Genomic DNA, 19,154 nt, shown 5'->3' with positions numbered 1-19,154 from the left:
AACTGATACTTATGCTAGAGTAGAATATAGATGGTTTATATTGTCACTTATTTATGTCAGGCATTAAATATGTGTTTTGCACTGAGACTTTAGACAGACAGGTGATATACTCATGTCCAACATATAAGTATTAGCCCATATTTAAAAAAAAAAATATATATATATAATATCTAACTGTAATATCTAACTTTCACACCAACTGTTAGAAATGAAAGCATTTTCATTTCACATAAAAAATGTATGTGTGTGTGTGTGTGTGAGCATGTGTGTGTCTGGCATCTATCTATTGTGCATCAATTCTAATTAAGAGTTCAGGACAGCTGATGCCATATCATATCCTGCTCTCCCACAAGAGAGCTGCTGGGGCTGCTCGGCTCACCTCGTTCGTGTTTACTGAGCTCGCTGAGAAAAAGCTCATATTCAGTTTCATTCCCGTTTCATCTGGATGATGCAGGACTTTCTTTGATTCAGGATTCACTCGTTGTGTAAAAGCAGGAAACGCCATATGTTAGTGATTTATGTTCTCTTTTCTTCACCTATATTTGATTGTGAGTGCACTCAGTGAATGTGAAAACACATTTCCAGCTCGGTCACTGTGCCTCTTGAGGAGCCGCTCGTCTTATCTACATCCTCAGCCCCAGACCAACAGAGCTCCATAGATTCCCTAATGTGACTAAATACTGTGTCAGCTCGCACTGCCGCACTATCTACTAGAAAAATGATTGAGTTTTTGGGTTCAATAGTTGTCTATTTTATCTTATTTAGATATTGAATGCATTGAATAATATGTCTCTGTATGTGCAGCTGTTGGAGTACACAGCAGCTTGTAGATACAGAGATATATACTGTGTATTTCATTGTTGCTACTGTAGCCTTTTATAATCATCATACATCAACATACATTTTTTCACCCTGCAGCATCACAGCTTCATGTCCATTTCAGGTCCACTTTCAAACCGATCGACCACTTTGTGTGTTTGAAATAGATTGAATTAATCAAACAAATTGAAAGCCTGCTGTGCAAACCAGCCAGTTGTCAGTGTCAATAGGGCACCATATTCAGCAGGGGTATTGATCAGTGATCCTGTGGGGATAAAGCCGTCATGGTCGAGATATTGAGTTTAGAGTAAAGGATGCGTGACAGTAGTATGGCTCACTTTTGCATTAGCAATGTGTTACTCTCCTGGGTTAGAGAAGAGAGATGCTCTGTTTGAATAAATGTGAAACTATGAGTATTGTGTCCCTCGATCCCTGAAGTGTTCGAGAATAGCAGCTTATGCACTAAAAGAAGCGAAGGAACTGCATAGGGGAGTGTGGTTTGATATCTTTTGGGGAATCATGGTTGTTTTTAGTGCAAACAGCAAAAAAAAAAAAATCATACATGAATTTATTACAAAATGTGAGACACATTTTGTGTGTTCCATCTTAAGGGAAATCCTGCAACCAGACTTAAAATTAGTAAATTGAGGGCTGAGGAAAGCAGGTTAGGCAAAATAGATTTATTCTCAGTGAGAAAGTATGATCACTACAGTTCTTGAATTGATTCATAGAGGTGTTAATCTAAATTGCAACTCATATTCTCTGCTTTTTACATTGTGATAGATTAGAGGTCTTATTTTATGTGTCTTGTAATGTTATATTTTCTTGTAACATCTGTCAGATTTAATGAAGACACTCTGCCTACGCAATATGAGTAATAGAAATGTTACAACTTACAGTGGGCTTCACATTCAAGACACATAAACAACAAAGACTGGATCAATAACACAGAAGATCAGTAAAAAAAAATAAAATAATAATAATAACATGAAAACCTCCATCTCTGGGCTTTAGGCCACTGCAATGACCACTAGACCACCAATCCATAAAAATAAAAAAAATTCTGTTGCTAAATAAGACCAAAACATTTCCTGAGGCATTGCCTTTTGTTGTCCTCTTGCTCGATCTCAGACTGAGTGACCTTTTCTGACTGAATGTTCTCTTGTATCTGTCTGATCGTAGGAAACAAGATGGCAGTGACCCCCGAATATCTGCAACACTAGAGCCCCAGCTGTTCCAGCCTACGGTCCAATACACCACCTCACCATTCCACAAGGTAGGAGGAGAATGAGAGGTTCACACTTTGACCCCTTGACCTTATCTGATAGACCTCTGTGTGACCTTTCCTTCTGTGATCTTTGTCAGGTGTCTCTGCTCATCTTGTCTCTACACCTGCTTCTACCTGAGCGCACTTGCTCGGTTCTCTGTCTATATTTAATCTCTCATGACTGAATTAGTTACTTTGATTTTCTTGTCTCCTGTTGTTTAACTTGTGTAATTAGAGTGCACAGAAGTTGGCGTCGTGGGATCATTATGTTTGCCTGATTCAATTATTAGACATCTATTTTCAGCGGGAAATTGTCAGCCTAATGCCGACAATTTCTCAATCCAAGCTTAACAAATCTGATCCCATCAAAGCAAATAAAACACAGCCTGTCTGAGCAATTGTCATTTTCGAATCAAAAGTTCAACTCCTTTGCCCCGTCATCATCCGCAGTGTGTCACCAAACTGGAAACTCTGTAATGTGTTATCAGTCTTTGTGTGCTGTTCAGTCTTTATAGAGTTGTTTTTATGCTGTCCTAAGCTACAAGCCAATTTTACTTCAGTGTCAGTTAAAAGTAGTCGACAGTGTTTGCAGGCTTTTTGTTTTGGCAAGCTAAAATGTGCTGATTTCAGCTCTTCCAAAAGCCTTGAGACACAATGAAAGATGCATTCCCAGTATGTGTGCAGTTTACTGCATCACCAGAGAGAACAAGTGAAATTTCTGGCTGTACACTTACATTGATTACAAAGAGGTGATACATCAGGGGGGAAATAAAAAGCTGTGTCACTTTTCCCTGGAACAATATAATCTGTGAACTAAAACACTTCTTAATGATCTTGCAAAATTTTCAGCGTTTACGAATCTGCTTCTAGCTTCATCTATTATTCTTTCTTACAGAGAAAGATTAAACTGCTGTGCAGATTATAAAGTGCTGAAAGTGAAAATTATTTAGGAGGAAATAATTTCAATTCATCTATTTAGACTGTCACAGTACCTTTCAGATTCATCTCATGATTGCTCTGCTGTCAGAATCCTCATGCCTACCTCTCAGCATGTCTTATCATTATAAATTGAGTGACTGACGTGGAAAAACCTGCCAGAGATATTTTGGGAACTTAGAAAGTGAACAGAGCTGAGCTCCACGGTGATTAAAAGTGGATACAATCTCGCTCATGTCGGATTGGTTTCATAAGGTCCCTCACACTTTGGATGGGGCTTACACTTGCAGCAATCTGACTTGATCTGAGTAGAGCAGAGGGAACGGGAAGAGAAAGGGATTAAAGGAGATTTTGGATCGGGTTGTTTAACAGTCATTCCTGATCCCTGCAGCACACACACCATCTGTAGGTGCCTGAGACTTACTGGTTACAAGTAGTCAGACGTAGAGAAAGGATTTTTTTTGAAAGTTCTGTGTCTCTACAGATTTGCAAGCCAAACACAAAGGCACTGTTGAAGGTATACTTCACTTGGCTTATAGTATTCCCCCAGGAAAATAATAGTGTAATGCATTATGGGTTTGTCAATGGACAGAAGAAGATACTTAGTTTCCTTCACTCAGCAGTTAAAATAGTTATATTTAAACTTTAATGCCCTTATATGCAACTTCCTTTGATTTATAAAGGCACATATCTGATGAGAATGTTGAGGGACAGCATGGTAATGTGATGTACTGTAGTATCACTTTAATCAGAGCCCCATGAAAACCAGGTCAATCTGCAATTAACCCCACCAGGTCTTACAGTCACTGCTTAATTCAAACTACAATGTTTTGCTGCACAGTTCTACGTCACAAACTAATTAAAAACAAAGCATGTATCTCTATTGTGAGATGCTAGTAGTCCTACGCTTAACCAAATAGGTTTAATAACACACTTAAATCAACAACTTTACACACACGTAAAGCCGGGTTATGGTCCAGTGCTCGTGGATGGTGTTGCCTCTCTAGTGGATTTTGGTGGAATTTCTAATGTCAACATGTTTTTTATGTCCTGTTTGCTATGAGACCTTAAACTCCAGCTGATGAACTACAACCTGCTCGTCTCAGAATTTACACCAATGAGGTTGAATTCCTTTAACTCTCAAAAAACATTTTGGGGGTGACAGTGAGATCCTAAACAATTTTAAATTAGCTGGAACCAAAATGCAGAACTAAGAACCAGACATACATCAAAGAGAAAAGACCAAGTAAGTCCCTGGATCCAGCTGATAGTCTTCAGTTTTGTAGAGTTGGCCCAAGTTTTAATGAGCTCTGTGAGGACGCACAGAGTTGCAGCTGACAAGTGTGGAAGAGAGAGGAAGTCTTGTGCATTTAATTTGCTTCTTGTTATAATGACAATCCTATTAGCTCTCATAATGAAAGGTCCCAGCTCTAACACCTGCACTGTATGCTAGCCTGACTCCCTGCGGATCCCTACACCTTCTCTGCTCTGGTCATTTCTGCAAAGTGTTTTTTTCTGCTGAAATTAGATTTTTTCCTTTTAAAGTTTGCTGTTTCTGTTTCCACTACAGGTTGCATGCTTATCTAGATTCCTTTTAAAACCTATAGTATGTTTCTTATATTCAATCCATCTCTCTATTTCTCACTCCATTTCTCATCTTATATTTTAGATAGTCTAGTGTATTAGGACTGCCCATACAGCTCTGTGAGCAGGATGTAGTTGAAGGATGTTTCTATTAGAATACAAAAGTTTGGTTTCACCTCTGGCTACCTGTCATCCAAGGTAAATATAGGGCGTTGGTGACGGATGATATGTGGTTTGGGTTTCTTTGTGCAATGCTACAGAACGAGAGAGAGAGAGTGACAAAGAAGGATCAGGAGAGGACATGACACCTCTAGCTTCGGACGACGAGTCAGACGATTACTGCTGCCTTTGAACGCAACCTGAGACGTACACTTGCTGATAATCTTCTATGTTTAGAGCACACACACTGGGAAAGCCTGTGGATCTCAACCTTGTCTGAGCCGACACTTTGTCAGTCATGGTCGCGGTTAGCAGGGATGCAGCTTTACCTCGGGTGTCACAGTGGGACATCATCTATCTGCCATTTGATGATGATTTGGTGCCGTTTAATGGAAACCCGTGGAAGTCAGTCAAGTCAGTCAAGAAACTGCATGATGCCAGTTTGAGGAAAGTTATTGCTACCAACAGTCATGACAACCACTTCAGTGCTTCAATGGTGACAAAGGCACAGTGGAGGAAACCCAGCCGTGTCAGTAGCTCTACTTAAGGAACATGCTGGATAGACGACATCACTGGATGGCAAACTAGAGAGGGAATTTGGCAGCGTTTTCATCCGAGGCTTAGACACCAGTCACTCGTAATCGAGATTAAAGTTGTGGATCTGAAACCTGACATTTCATTTTGCTCATTTATTGATTTTGATGAGCTGAATTTAGGGCTAATATCGGGTGTTTAATTTTAATGTAAAGAAATGTAACATTATAAGATGTGGTGAGACATACCCATGCATTTTTTGGGCTGATGTGTAGCTCAACCCTACAGCTGCTCTTGCTCTAATCTCTAGTTAATGTTATAGAAGCTGGGCTTATTTACTTTCAGGGTTTGTGGCGGACTATTGTTTGCACATGGTGGAGGACTTTACTCATACTCACACTGAAAGCTAAGACACAATTGCTCTGTACACAAACTGTTTGACATTGTCAGGCTATACTGGCTAAACCTACTAGTCTTCATTAGACTACTTCAGCCTGATGTTTCCATGGACTGTTGAAATTTAGCCTATTCTGCAGTAGTTAGAGTCGTCATGGTCAACTGAACCACTCAGCAACAAACTGCGTATTGCACGTGAAAATTTAAAGGACAGTATGCCAGCAGCTGTGGTCCAGCTCATATGAATTCGGTAAGTGTAACATGGAAAAGCCTGTTGGTCAAATAACTATGTTATTAGTGTGACAAACCACAAGGAAAAGCAAGAGATCAGATGCTACAATCAGGTAAAATATTGATGAAGATAAATATTTGTCTGAACTTTGGCAGGGTGAATAGTCATAGGACAGAAAAGTTTAGCTTTACCTACTTTACATCTTTGCATCTGCTGTGCAGCACTGGGCAACAGGGCAGCAGTTTTCCTGAATGTAAGTGTTCAATATTTGACAGAAATGTTTTAAGCAATTTACCCTTGGTGACATGTTTCAGAAGTCCAATATATAAAATGTCATATTACCTCAGTTTGGGGTTGCAGAGACCTCAGCTGTAATTGCAGCTATTTGGATTTCTGTTGCTCTGTTGTTTTATAACAGTTGGTTTTTTTAAGGGATCTAAAAGTGAGTTAGATGACATAAGTAACATCACTATGTAGGATAACATACTGTACATTTCTTGGTATGTGAATGACTTTTTGGCAAACAAAAAAGAAATATATATTTATTCATGCATAGCCCATATAACATATGAAACATGAAATATTACCTTATTTGTTGTACTAACAACACTTTATGGTAATTTCTGTGTTTTTTCATCTTATGCAAGCCCAGTTTGTGGCAAAGGGAAGAGTTACTACTTAAATACTTCTCTACATATTGTGTTTTAGTGAGATCAGAGGAAAAGAAAACAAATATTCAAAGGAAAAAAAAATTAATCTTGCAAGTGTTTTTTTTCCCACATATATATCACTGGGGTCTGTAGGTCCCAAAACAATGAGGAAACCAAATGAGGAAGTAAATCCAACAGTAATGTCAACAAAAGTCAAGGGTTTAATATCTGTGTTTTGCTGTAACTGGATGGAGTGTGATGGTTCTCCACCCAATAAGTGCTGAACAGGGTTGAACCGTAGCAATCAGACTCATCTGCTGTTAGAAATAAATGAACATCAACACCAATGAACTCAAAACATTTTCATCTCACTCTCCTCTCTCCAGACCACAGATTTATTTGAAATGATTGAAAAGATGCAGGTAAGGTGATGCATTGGTCTCTTTATTTTGTCTCAGCTTTTCTAAGCTCTACTCACCAAGCAACTAACCAGTCAGTGTGTCTCTTCCTAATCCTGCAGCACTTTGGCCCTCTCCTCGGCTACAACACTTATCTTTCTGTACATGAGAAGGATATTGAATCGGGTGGTTTCAGAGGAGAGTTGTCAGAGCATTATATGTGTGTGTCTCAGTGTCTCTGTTAACATTCTGGTTGTAACACTGGCTGACAGCACTGTGAGCTTATTATCGCACTTCAAAAACTGTCTCCTGGTTTCTGAGGGCTTTAGAGGGATGTTTGTTTTAATCATGCGATCCCACACATGACGAGCTAAGTTTTATGATAGAGCTTATCAAAACTCATAATGTTTTTTTGTGCAAACATTTAGTGGCCATAATTTATTTTATGTCTGGCAGTGTTTGTTGGCATAACTGAATATTTTAAAAAGAAATATGCATCTTTAGCTGGGAGTATGTTTTTCACAGTCAGACGATATATTGATAAGATGTATCATTTTCCTATATGTCAGGTGCCATCACCTAGCCCTGATTTAGTGTTGCTACATCTCTTTCTCTGCATCATTCTCGCTCACTCACTTTCACACATACACACACACTCACACACACACACACACACACACACACACACACACACACACACACACACACAGCTCAGGTCCAAAGGATGTTTCAGTGCAGGAGAGTCACTTAGCTCTGCATCTTTTTAATCCCTGGGGTCTTATTACCACACTTCTTCTGTGTGATAACAGACTTTTCAGTCACTCCCAAATGCCTGCTCTTTAGCATCCTTTAATTGTCTTTTGGCATCCGCTCTCTGACTACGTAATGTATCTCTTTTTGTACTTTTCCATCTGTCCCTCTTTGACTTTGCTTTGTTGCCTGCTGCATATCTCCTGGGAAAACTGTGTCATTATGTAATAAGGTTGATAAATTTCTACCAGTTTGGTTGCTGCTGTTCATTTGGAACAGAAATATTACACTGCTTTATGTAGCTTTTTTGCATTTCTAATCAATGACAAGTGTTTGAATTTAGGTATTTGTACTGACTCGGGTTTTTTGAAAGCAAAACTAGCTGCTATGTTGATAACTGAGCATGGGCCTTCTCTCTCTCTCTCTCTCTCTGGTTTTCTTATCTCCCCCTCTCCTCTTGTAGGGCAACAGGATGGATGAGCAGAGATGCACCTTTCCTCCCCCACTCAAGGTATGACTCTCCATGTAGAGATACAGTATAATTCACATGATGTGGTCATTCTCTCAAGACTGCTCCACCATATCTTGCTCTGCCAGACAGGCTGATTACTCCAGCACTCAGTAGCACAGTATTATTCATAATGCAGTAAAATGCTCTCAAGTCGTGCCATCATTTTTATACCAGCGGAGTTAGTTAGGATTCAAAATCACATTTCCTCTGATGTTACGCCCTGCAGACTGAAAAGGCTGAAATCTGACAAAGAATGATGATAATATCAGTAATGCAACATATCAAAAGAATACTTTTATGCATGATGCATCGACAACTTATTCTTGTGTAATTGTTAAACTGATTGTCATTGCATAACAGTTATGCAATTACTCTGAAACAGTATCCCTTGGGATTATAGAGTTGGACTGTGTGGTTATTTTTATTCTTTGCTGATTTTCTCCTTTTTTCAGACTGAGGAGGACTACATTCCATACCCAAGTGTCCATGAGGTAGGATGCACTTTTCATTATTGTCCATTTGGGAAACATGAGATTTTCACTTCTTTATTTTCTGTATCTTATTCTCTGCTACACTCATGAAATGACTTTTTTTTGATTTCCTTTCTGTGCAATTTGGAACAGGTGTTGGGCAGAAAAAGCCCCTTTCCTCTCATCCTTCTGCCGCAGTTTGGAGGCTACTGGATTGAGGGAACTAATCATGAGCTGAGTGACACAGTGGACGCAGAGCAGCTGCAGCCTCTGTCCCCGAACACACGCACCAAGCTGGAATGTAACACAACAGCTACGCTCTTCCGGAAACACTTCCTGGGCAAGGTTAGCCACTTTGAGCACCACAGAAAGAGATCACTTTTGCCATCATTTACATTTTTTTATGCTGTATACTCAATACTTTTTATTGTCATTTTGAAAAAAAACAAGAACAAACTGAAAAAACAATATTTGTGACCACAAGCTCAAAGATGACCTTTCAATCAAACAAAACAAAACAAAACAAAAAGACAACAAAGGCAAGACACACAATATAAAAAGAACAGACAGCTGACATTAACAGAGGTAAACAAAAAGGGCAAAAAGGGAAAGGATGTGGAGGTGATGCTAGTCCTATACACATTCGTTTCTCAAAACATAATAATTCTGTCTATTAATGTTCAGGCCCATATATTTGTTTTTCATAATGAAACAATTTCCTCCATCTCCTGTTATGTTCGACAATGTGAATTCCCACTTAATTCAAATGTCATTTAGTCCCTGGTTTCTATTGTTTCCTGCCAGTCATGGATGCATGGGCATGATTTCTGTAAGCATAAATTAGTTATAAGTTTCAAAGAAGAAATTGAAATATAAAAAAATAAAATGTAAGAAAATATATATCACACTTACACTGAATTTCTGTTAAAATTCTGTGTATGTTCAGTTTTTCCCAGAATGTTTTTGACGTTGAAACTGCAAAACCAAAAAATATAATTATTGAAGCATGGTTTTCACCACATCCTGTTCATCATTACTCACTGATACATGATGTTTAGCTTGTTGAATTTGTGTGATCAAATTAGCATTTTTGAAACTGGGTGCAGCAGTTGTATGTGTGGTTCTACATATCCCTCCCATTCCTGATTTAGTTAAGCCTATTCCTATATCTTCCCATCTTTTCTTAGATTGTGCATCTTCATCTGATCCTAAAATCTAACATACTGTATGCTTTCAATTTGATTGTCAACCTTAGTTAGTTCATAGTTTTCCCATGTACAATTTTTATGGTTGCAATCATGCTGTTAAATATATTGATAGGAATATCAAATGATCGTGTTTATTTAGCAATTAAGTCAGTTCTACAAATATTCAAAAGGTGTGTTCTACAATTGCAACCAAAGTGATATGACCAAAGTCATATTCATGAATGCCCTCTTGTAACAGCTTCCTTCCTCCTCAAATGAGCTTCATTACTCTCATAGAATATTTCACAATCATTTTCACTTCTTGCTCATTATAGTAATGAAATGAATAAGCAATAAGCAAATCCCTGAGGAATAAACCACTAACAGCGACCAGCCATACTGTTTGGCACTTAGTACTCAGGGTACTCAGATTGGAAAGATCTTGACTAGAGTGCATGCACGTGTGTCATGCACATGAGTGTGTCTGTGTATGACAAATACTAACGGTTGAATCCTTGCACTGTGCCCTCAGGAACACTTTAATTACTATTCAGTGGACAGTGCGCTTGGACATCTGGTGTTCTCTTTAAAGTACGATGTGATTGGTGACCAGGAACATCTCCGACTAATGCTCAGGTAACGCTCATTATGCATACATGGTTCAGTACAATGTTGCTTAATTTACAGAGAAAATCTTTAAATCTGTGTTACGCACATCAGGGTCTGAATGTGTAAGACTAAACAAAACATGACCTCTTTCATGATCTACAGAAAATAGATCCGGAATAATCCATTTTTATTGTTCCTGAAATGCCCAACATCGACTGGATAAACACATCCTCCCAGCATGAGTGTTATCATAAGAGTCATAAAGCTGGAGAGAGTGTCAACAGCACTGTCATTTCCACAGCAGAGTAACAGATGGACTATTTAGGCCAACGAGTGGGTGGGGATGGATGGAGGGAGGGAAGGAGAGAAGGCAAAGAGAGGCGAGGGTGGGGAAGTTTGATAATGGTCCATACTGCATCATCTCGTTCCCATGTGATAGGCTTTGAGAACTGTTTCATCACGTTATATGGCTTTGAGACCACACTGATTGTTTTATGACTTCACCAGGACCAAACTGAAAACCTACCATGATGTGATCCCCATCTCCTGTTTGACAGAGTTTCCCAATGTGGTCCAAATGGCCAAGGTGAGAAGGGTTGGTTTTAATGATGATGCACAACTGTTCATGTGTTAAATGTGCAGTATATATATATACATATGCGGAAGATTTGTCTGTCTGACATTTTTCTTCTTCTTTTCTTTTATCCAAGCTTGTCTGTGAAGAGGTCAACGTGGACCGCTTCTTTCCTGTCCTTTATCCAAAAGTAAGATTTGCTTTGGTTTGTACAGTTGCAGCTCCTGTATACTGTATGTCCTTTCCAGTCTCACACATATGACAATTTATACATTGCATCTTATATCTGTAATGTTTTACAGGCTTCAAGACTTATTGTCACCTTTGATGAACAAGTCATAAGCAACAATTTCAAGTTTGGCGTCATTTATCAAAAGTTTGGACAGGTGAGCTATAAAGCTATAAATGTAGGTTAAAAATACGTTTTTCTTGGTCTGAGATGGTTCTGTAGAAGCGTGCATTATTTATATTCATTGTATTCAGCCGAGAACAATGAGCATGTACTATAAATTGTAATTTCTGATTTCCTCAAGGAAGCCGACTGTGCTGAGTCCTCCTCGGTCTTAATTATGGCTTTCACTCTAGCCCAGTCAGTGTGGCTGTCTTCAATGCTCCCTCTCATTTTCTGTGGCAATCACAGCTCTTTTGTTCACTATGTGGGGGGCAGAAGAGCTATTGAATGCTTAGCTGAGGGCACTTGTACCTTCAAATGGAGACCTCAGTGTGTAGAGATCTGCACTGTTGATCTCTTAAAGCGTGCAGAAGTTTGAATATATTATTAAGTACATTGTAAATGAGCCAAGGGTCATCTCACAAAGGCAGTGAGGGCCCTCGGCTCATCCCTCAGGTCATTTTCTATCCAGGAGAGGTGCTAAGTGGAGAAAGGCTGAGGTTGAGTAGGCATTTTGCAAAAGGGAAACGAAATGGAAATACTCAACAAGCAATGGAAGATTCCTCTATGTGTTTGTGTCAAGGCAAGCTTTTGTGCTCAAATCACCACTCCTGTCGCTGACAATAGATAATCAACTGTCCATCATAGCTGATCGTTATCGCACAAGCCTTCCTGAAGCCTAGCTCTACTGTTATACCTACTGCTATAATCAATCAAGGCCACCTCTGAATTCTCAAATGCAAATGCAGTGTGCTTGGACAAGAGTGCCAAACACACATCTGATATATTTATTCGTTCTGCATAAAGTTATTGACCCTACTGATCCATTGCAGTAAAAACACACCTTACATAAAATACCCATTGTGTCATTGCTGACATTCTAGCATGCAAATCTTACAGACTTCAGAGGAAGAGCTATTTGGAAACAGTGAAGAGAGTCCTGCCTTTGTAGACTTCCTGGAGTTTCTAGGGGAGAAAATTGAGCTGCACAACTTTAAAGGGTAAGGACCTAACTACGATACTCAACTATACATTGCGAAACATGATACTGACTGCAGTTCACACTTTATCAGGCTAGATACAGGAATGATGCTAATGCAGTGATGGTGGAAAATATCCTGTTAGACATGGTTCTGTGTGTTTGCAGTTTTCGCGGAGGGTTAGATGTGACTCACGGGCAGACTGGCACAGAATCTGTCTACTGCAACTACCGTAACAAAGAGGTCATGTTCCATGTGTCCACAAAGCTGCCTTACACAGAAGGGGACACCCAGCAGGTACTGTAATACAATACCAGACTAACACACCTTTCATGATCCACTGAAAGCAATCAGACTGGTTCCCCCTGGGTGTAGTATTGTATAGTACAATATTTTGCATTTACCTTTCTATTATACCACACACCTGCAGCATATATTTGCAAAGAAAACAAAAAAAAAACACTTGTAGTGAACAGGAATCACTTAAAACTTGTGCTTTAGTGTCTGCATATGTGAGCAGCAGTCCTCCCTCACAGTGATTTAAAGCTGAGATGCAGCACTGTATTGCTCACACAACCGAGTCCACCCCCTAATTTGTCTCACATACTCACACAAACACTGATTAATTAGCAGAAGCTTGCACACCACTTGCTATCGTGGTTTACACAAACACAGATGAGGCAATGTCTATATGTTCAGTCTTCCCAGTCCTAGTGGGTGTTATAGGCCCCGGCTCCTTTGAGCCAATCACTGCTTGTTCAGGCTGTCATCAGGGGAAGCAGCACTCCCTGGTGGTGTTTTAAAAACTCACATGCCTCAGCCGTGAGACTGGAAGAGGGAAACATGAAGAATAAGCACTGCATTTAAATTATTTATCATTTCTATTGTCTACATACTGTACAAATCATTATTATTATTATTTACTATGTCGTAAAAAAAAATACATAAATATGGCTTTCAGAAACCTGCAGATGACCAAATTACATTCATACATATCATCCAACACTTGGCATCGACATTCTTTCATCCTGCAATAACTGTCTTGAGAGTATCAAATTAAGTTGCTATGTGGCTATGTCTTGTATTGCAGTTGCAGAGAAAGAGGCATGTAGGGAACGATATTGTGGCCATCGTATTCCAAGAAGAAAATACTCCGTTTGTACCAGATATGATCGCCTCCAACTTTCTCCATGCCTACGTCGTGGTCCAAGTGGTCAACCCCTGCTCTGACAATGTTCTCTACAAGGTGATCTGTTTCCCTCACTATGGGCTGACTCACTATTTGCTTCCTGTAGCAAATGGCGATTATTAAACTTCATCTCACTCTTTATTCTTTAGGTGTCAGTGACAGCACGGGATGATGTACCTTTCTTTGGCCCGGCCCTCCCAAACCCTGCTGTCTTTAAAAAAGTAAGAGAAAAGATAACTTGTCAACCTCAACAATGGCATATTATTATATTTTAATTTCCATCATGATGCCTTAATTGTCTCTCCGCTCCTCTCTTCTCAGGGCCCTGAATTCCATGATTTCCTTTTCACTAAGCTCATCAATGCAGAGTATGCCTGCTACAAAGCTGAGAAATTTGCCAAATTAGAGGTGAGTTTTTTAAAAAATATTTAAAACACTTCTTGTTATTAATGCATCTCTGACCAGAACAGTGGACACTATCATTTGTTTCCCTTTATATTAATCCCACCTTTGTGTATGTGTGTGTTTGTGTTTAAGGAACGAACGCGGTCGGCCTTGTTAGAGACGCTGTATGAGGAGCTCCATGTGAACAGCCAGACCATGATGGGTGTTGGAGGAGAGGATGACAAACTGGAAAATGGGAGTGGAGGAGGAGGGGGCTTCTTTGAGTCCTTCAAGGTAACTGGAGAGGCAGCAGCAGAGGCTGGAGCTTCAAACTAACAGCTTCACTTCCTGCAAAATTCTGCTTCAGTGGAAAAAAATATACAGGGAGAAGTTAAATGTGTTTGCAAACAACAAAGTCCTTTGTAAAGATTTAAATTCTATATTATGGTAGCACTAAGACAGGGACTTACATAGATAGCACTTTCAGTTCAAGCTCAGACAATTAAAGGACTAGTTTGGCAATTTGGGAATTGCGCTTAATCGCTTTTTTACCAAGAGTTAGATGAGAAGATTTTTACAAACAGAATGACATCAATCTTCTCATCTAACTGTCGGGAAGAAACCAGATACACATATTTCCCAAAATATCGAACTATTCCTTTAAGTGCCATTATAAGACTCTAAAGATCAGTGTCACTGCACAGGAACAGTATAAAATTGGCATCTAGTTACCTATTTTTGTACAGGTTGTCTGATTTTTCTGTGGATGTAAAAAAAAACTGTCTTCTCTCTGGGAGACTTTCAGAATTGTTTTTGTCTATATGCAAGCTGTACTGTACCGTAAGGGCTTTATCAATCTCTCTCAATCTCTGTTAATTTAAATAAAGAGAAGATCTGCTGCTCTGTCCTGCTGGAACACACCACTTTTGGCTTCCCAGCTTTTCTTCTACATGCTTCCTAGCTGTTTGGTGCTGCTATGCTCTCTGCATGCTTCAGTGTTCAGTCACTGTTCACTTAGTATATATATGATTCAGTCACCTTCATATATCATAATATCAAAGGGAATTGATAGATTTCTTCCACCTTCAGATACATCTGCTTCTCCACTCTGTTGCCTGCAAAGAGGTCCACTGGGCTTTAAACTTCTCCTGGCTGTGTTTAAACTCAGTATGGTCAAACATCTGTGAGCCACTTGGCCCTTCTACTTCCCTTCTCCTCTTTTACTACCTACCTAAACATAATGACTCATCTGAACCCCCCTCCAGGCACTAAAGCTTAGCAGTGTTCTCTGTCGCTTCCTTGTCTGTCAGGATTAGCATCAGGCCAGTGCTCTCTGCCTGTAGTGGTCAGAGTTCAGGGACAGCCCCGAGGCTCCTCTCGGCCTATAATGCCGCACAGCGATGCTGTGAGATCACAGGGGTCAGCACCATCTGAATGTATCTCCTCCTCGTCTCTCCTTGTAGCGGGTGATCCGCAGCAGGAGCCAGTCTATGGATGCCATGGGTCTTTCTTTCAAGAAGCCACACACAGTCTCCACTAGCCTCAGCGGCAGCTTTAACCACAACCCCGCAGAGAGTCCCAAATTCCCAGGGATAGTAAGTACAGCCTCCTGGCCTTGAGGGAGGACAATTTCGCTCCCTCTGCCTCCCCTAGCAATTCTACTAGAGTTCATGCCTCCTCCCTCACTTGCCTGCTGCACTAACTGAAGGGCTTCACACTTGGTCGAGTGGAGCATTTATGCCTGGGTCTGAAACTTGGCTCTCACGTTGCAATGGTTGCACATTGTCTGTCACCACAAGATGGAGTGACTTGACACTCACAGACTTGAATAACTTGCAGGACACAAGGTGAATTTCTCTCCTGGGTTAAAGCTGCTTCTATAATACTTATAATACTGTTTTTCACTTGTATTCTCGTTTAACAAAATCCCCCGTGCATCTGCATTGTTCACAAACACTCACTTGAATTCTGATGAATGTTGGTTTAGTCCTGCGTGCGTGTGTGTGTGTGTGTGTGTGCGTGTGCGCGCATGCAAGCTAAAGCTTGTGGACTTTGTTTAGTGATGACATGATATTTTTGATTGTGATTATGAATATTTCTATCATCAAGTGAAAACCTTGTATCTCCCAATGTCAATGTTTTTTGGCATCCTGGAGTTTATATACAGTAATTGGTTCTGAAAACACTAAAATCTGAGTGTCACAGTCATTTTTTTAACTCATAGAGAATGTTTTCATCTTACAGTTGAAAATAATACATGTAACTCCCCGAATTTGTAGTTACAAGGTCCTCACTTAACAGTGATTATGCATATAATTGCTTGTCTGACATGTACTGTATATTTGGAGGGCTGTGGGAAATTGTATTTGTAAATTAAATTCTTTGATTTGTATGGAAGTATAATCATTTTTAAATTAGTTTTTTTCTGTTAACCTAACAGTTTTTTTCTCTGTTAGGCATTGAACAGGATTGTTCAGTCTTGCATATATGGGAAACAGACACCCTAAATACATTGATATTATATTTGTAGATCACATTTAAGGTTGCCTTCAAAAGTAACTAACCACAATTAACCGTAACAAGCTATATTAATGAATATAACTGTTGCTTGCTTCTTGTTCATAACCCTGTCTTGATGTGAAACCTAATGTATAACTACTGTATGTCCTCCCCTGCTGTTTTTTATCTCTTCTTCATCTTCTTTCTCACAGGCCTATGGCTCACATAACATTTCTCTCTCCCATTCAGCTGACTGTGTTGCACCCATGGAGCCAAAATGTTCCTCTTTGTATTCTCCAATTAACACGTGCTTTGTATTTTGTTTTAACATGACGTACTGCATGTAATCTCATATATATTTGTATATACGTATCTCATGTTTTCTCTTCCCCCTTTACCCTCCTCTCTCCCCCTTTGTCGACTGTCATTGTCACATCTCTCTCTCTCTCTGTCTGTCTGTCTCTCTCTCTCTCTCTCTCTCTCTCTGTCTGTCTCTCTCTCTCTCTCTCTCCTCTCTCTGTGTGACTCAGTCATTGCTTGTCCCAGGCAAAAGTCCCAGTAAATATGGACGTCGAGGCAGTGCCATAGGGATAGGAACAGTAGAAGAGGTTCATGTCTAATTCTAACTACTCTCTAACTACTCACTTCTCCTCTTTGCCCCCTTTTTTGTCTGCATGGCTTCACTGCATCATGGCAAAACACTTTTCTCTACATGCCAATATGTATTTAATGTAGTAAGCATTGTGTGTTACAGATGTGACTTACTGTATAAAGAACATGATCTCAATCTGTGATAAAACAAAAGCAGATATAGACATTTTTACATTAACTGATTGATTTGGTTATTCCCAATCCTTGGGATTTTACCTATGATCTAGACATTCAAATTATTAAGAGATAAGCTGCTCTGCAATATGAGTGTAGCATATAGACAGTAAAAATCCTATTTGCATTGTCCTATCTGCTTTACCGCAGTGTGTGTTTGCCTTCTATAGTCTTTTCTGACTATTCTGTATTTTAATTCCAGTATGCTTAATTCTCTGTTTGTTTAAAAATGATGAATATTAATGATTTAATGTCCCCCTTACAGAGAAATTATGAAAAAGAATCCTCCTGCTCTTTGAAGCCACACTGTATAAAAGGCTTTTTCAAGTTCTTATTTTGAGAGCTTTAAAAGGGAGATTGAATGAACAAAGCAGTCACTGAGAAAGCATATTTAGTGGTTGGCCCTGGAGCCTTTAAATCCATCTTTCATCTCCCGCCTTAGTGTGTTCTGCTCTGGCTGAAAGACTGGCACTGGGGCTTGACATTAAGCCGCTAAGTGCATATTTTAACTTTTTTCCTTCATCATAGTAACAACTCGAAGGGAGCAGTGTTACTCCTCAACCTGGTAATTCAGGGTGACATATGTTTTTGAAAAGCAGTTTTCCAAATGAATAAAATAAAGAGGAAATTTGAACGGTTAAGTCAAAACAAACATTAACTCCCCTCAGTAATAAATAAATAGCTCTTGAGATGAACTTAATATTACTCAAAGATCTTTGAAGTATTTTGAGTCTGACACTGTTTTGCCTCTCTCCCTGGCAGTCTTTGATAATCCCGGGGAAAAGCCCGACCAGGAAAAAGTCTGGTCCTTTCAGCTCCAGGCGAAGCAGTGCCATCGGTATTGAAAACATTCAAGAAGTCCAGGAGAAGAGGTGAGAAATTACTCCTGCACAGTACTGCTGTATTTGTTCTACCTCTTATATTTTGTGTATATAAAACCTTGCAACTAAAATTCATTACTTACAACCCTTTACTCGTTAGAAATATCAGTGCACATGCACATTTATTGCTTTCATCTAGGTTACACCCTATTTGCTTTTTCTGATATTTTGTGCCGTATTTCTCATGTCCAGCAGGGAAAACTCCCCAAGCATCCAGAAGACCCCCGACAGCGGCCATGTCTCCCAAGACCCCAAATCTGACAACTCATCCAATCAGAGCTCTCCTGAGGTGCTCACAACAACTAAGAACAGGTGTGTATAATATACAGGTTACAGCATTATCACACTTTGTGTTGCCATACCTGTGTTTGTGTAAGCCGGGTTATCCTCTGCTGCAGCAATATGTTGGATGACTTTGCTCTATACATAATATAAAATCAAGTTTGGCTGTGCTGGAGAGTGGTTAACCCAGGGTGTAGTTCTTGTCTTGGTGGCAGGGCCCCATCCATCCCCGAGGGTCACGACCTCTCGCGCTCCTCCTCCAATGCTAGCAGCTTCGCCAGTGTGGTGGAGGAGAATGAGACAGAGGCCACAGAGGACTATGACACAGGCATGGTGAGTGACATTCAGTGAGTGAAAAAACAAGATAATTGTTTTTCTTTCAGGCTAATATGCATGTGTGTTTTCTGCTGTGTCTCTCTCCTCTGTGCGCTCCCCAGGAGAGTCTGTCGTCTGCCGGGACGCCACACAAGCGAGACTCCTTCACCTACAGCACCTGGCTGGAGGACAGCATCAGCAGCACCAGTGCCACCAGTCGCGGTAGCTCCCCAGGTGAGGGGTGAGAGGTGGGGTCCTTGAAGAAGCAAGGCTAGCAAGTTGTAACAAACCGTGAGGTTACAGGATGTTAGTCCGGCTTTTAAAGATAGACA

General features: G+C 39.9%; 1 protein-coding gene across 11 annotated transcripts in view; it reads left to right on the top strand.

Annotated features, from left to right (window-relative positions):
* LOC137184846 (rap1 GTPase-activating protein 1-like) overlaps window positions 1-19,154 on the top strand; it is a 42,971-nt gene that overhangs the window by 21,223 nt on the left and 2,594 nt on the right. For 4 of the 11 annotated variants that reach the window (XM_067592920.1, XM_067592922.1, XM_067592931.1 and 1 more), the window contains 21 exons: window positions 2,002-2,095; window positions 6,964-6,999; window positions 8,189-8,236; window positions 8,689-8,727; window positions 8,860-9,051; window positions 10,426-10,529; window positions 11,010-11,088; window positions 11,213-11,266; window positions 11,379-11,462; window positions 12,368-12,468; window positions 12,615-12,744; window positions 13,538-13,693; window positions 13,786-13,857; window positions 13,958-14,044; window positions 14,174-14,314; window positions 15,484-15,615; window positions 17,050-17,127; window positions 18,107-18,216; window positions 18,418-18,537; window positions 18,705-18,840; window positions 18,945-19,056. In XM_067592920.1, coding sequence (XP_067449021.1) covers window positions 2,002-2,095; window positions 6,964-6,999; window positions 8,189-8,236; window positions 8,689-8,727; window positions 8,860-9,051; window positions 10,426-10,529; window positions 11,010-11,088; window positions 11,213-11,266; window positions 11,379-11,462; window positions 12,368-12,468; window positions 12,615-12,744; window positions 13,538-13,693; window positions 13,786-13,857; window positions 13,958-14,044; window positions 14,174-14,314; window positions 15,484-15,615; window positions 17,050-17,127; window positions 18,107-18,216; window positions 18,418-18,537; window positions 18,705-18,840; window positions 18,945-19,056 — 2,105 coding nt within the window. The remainder of the gene's footprint in view (window positions 1-2,001; window positions 2,096-6,963; window positions 7,000-8,188; window positions 8,237-8,688; window positions 8,728-8,859; window positions 9,052-10,425; window positions 10,530-11,009; window positions 11,089-11,212; window positions 11,267-11,378; window positions 11,463-12,367; window positions 12,469-12,614; window positions 12,745-13,537; window positions 13,694-13,785; window positions 13,858-13,957; window positions 14,045-14,173; window positions 14,315-15,483; window positions 15,616-17,049; window positions 17,128-18,106; window positions 18,217-18,417; window positions 18,538-18,704; window positions 18,841-18,944; window positions 19,057-19,154) is intronic. The other 7 variants (XM_067592923.1, XM_067592930.1, XM_067592921.1 and 4 more) reach the window with 6 other exon arrangements.

Source organism: Thunnus thynnus, chromosome 6 (assembly GCF_963924715.1).
Source record: "Thunnus thynnus chromosome 6, fThuThy2.1, whole genome shotgun sequence".
Taxonomy (NCBI): Eukaryota; Metazoa; Chordata; class Actinopteri; order Scombriformes; family Scombridae; genus Thunnus; species Thunnus thynnus.
This window is presented reverse-complemented; position numbering and strand designations above follow the sequence as displayed.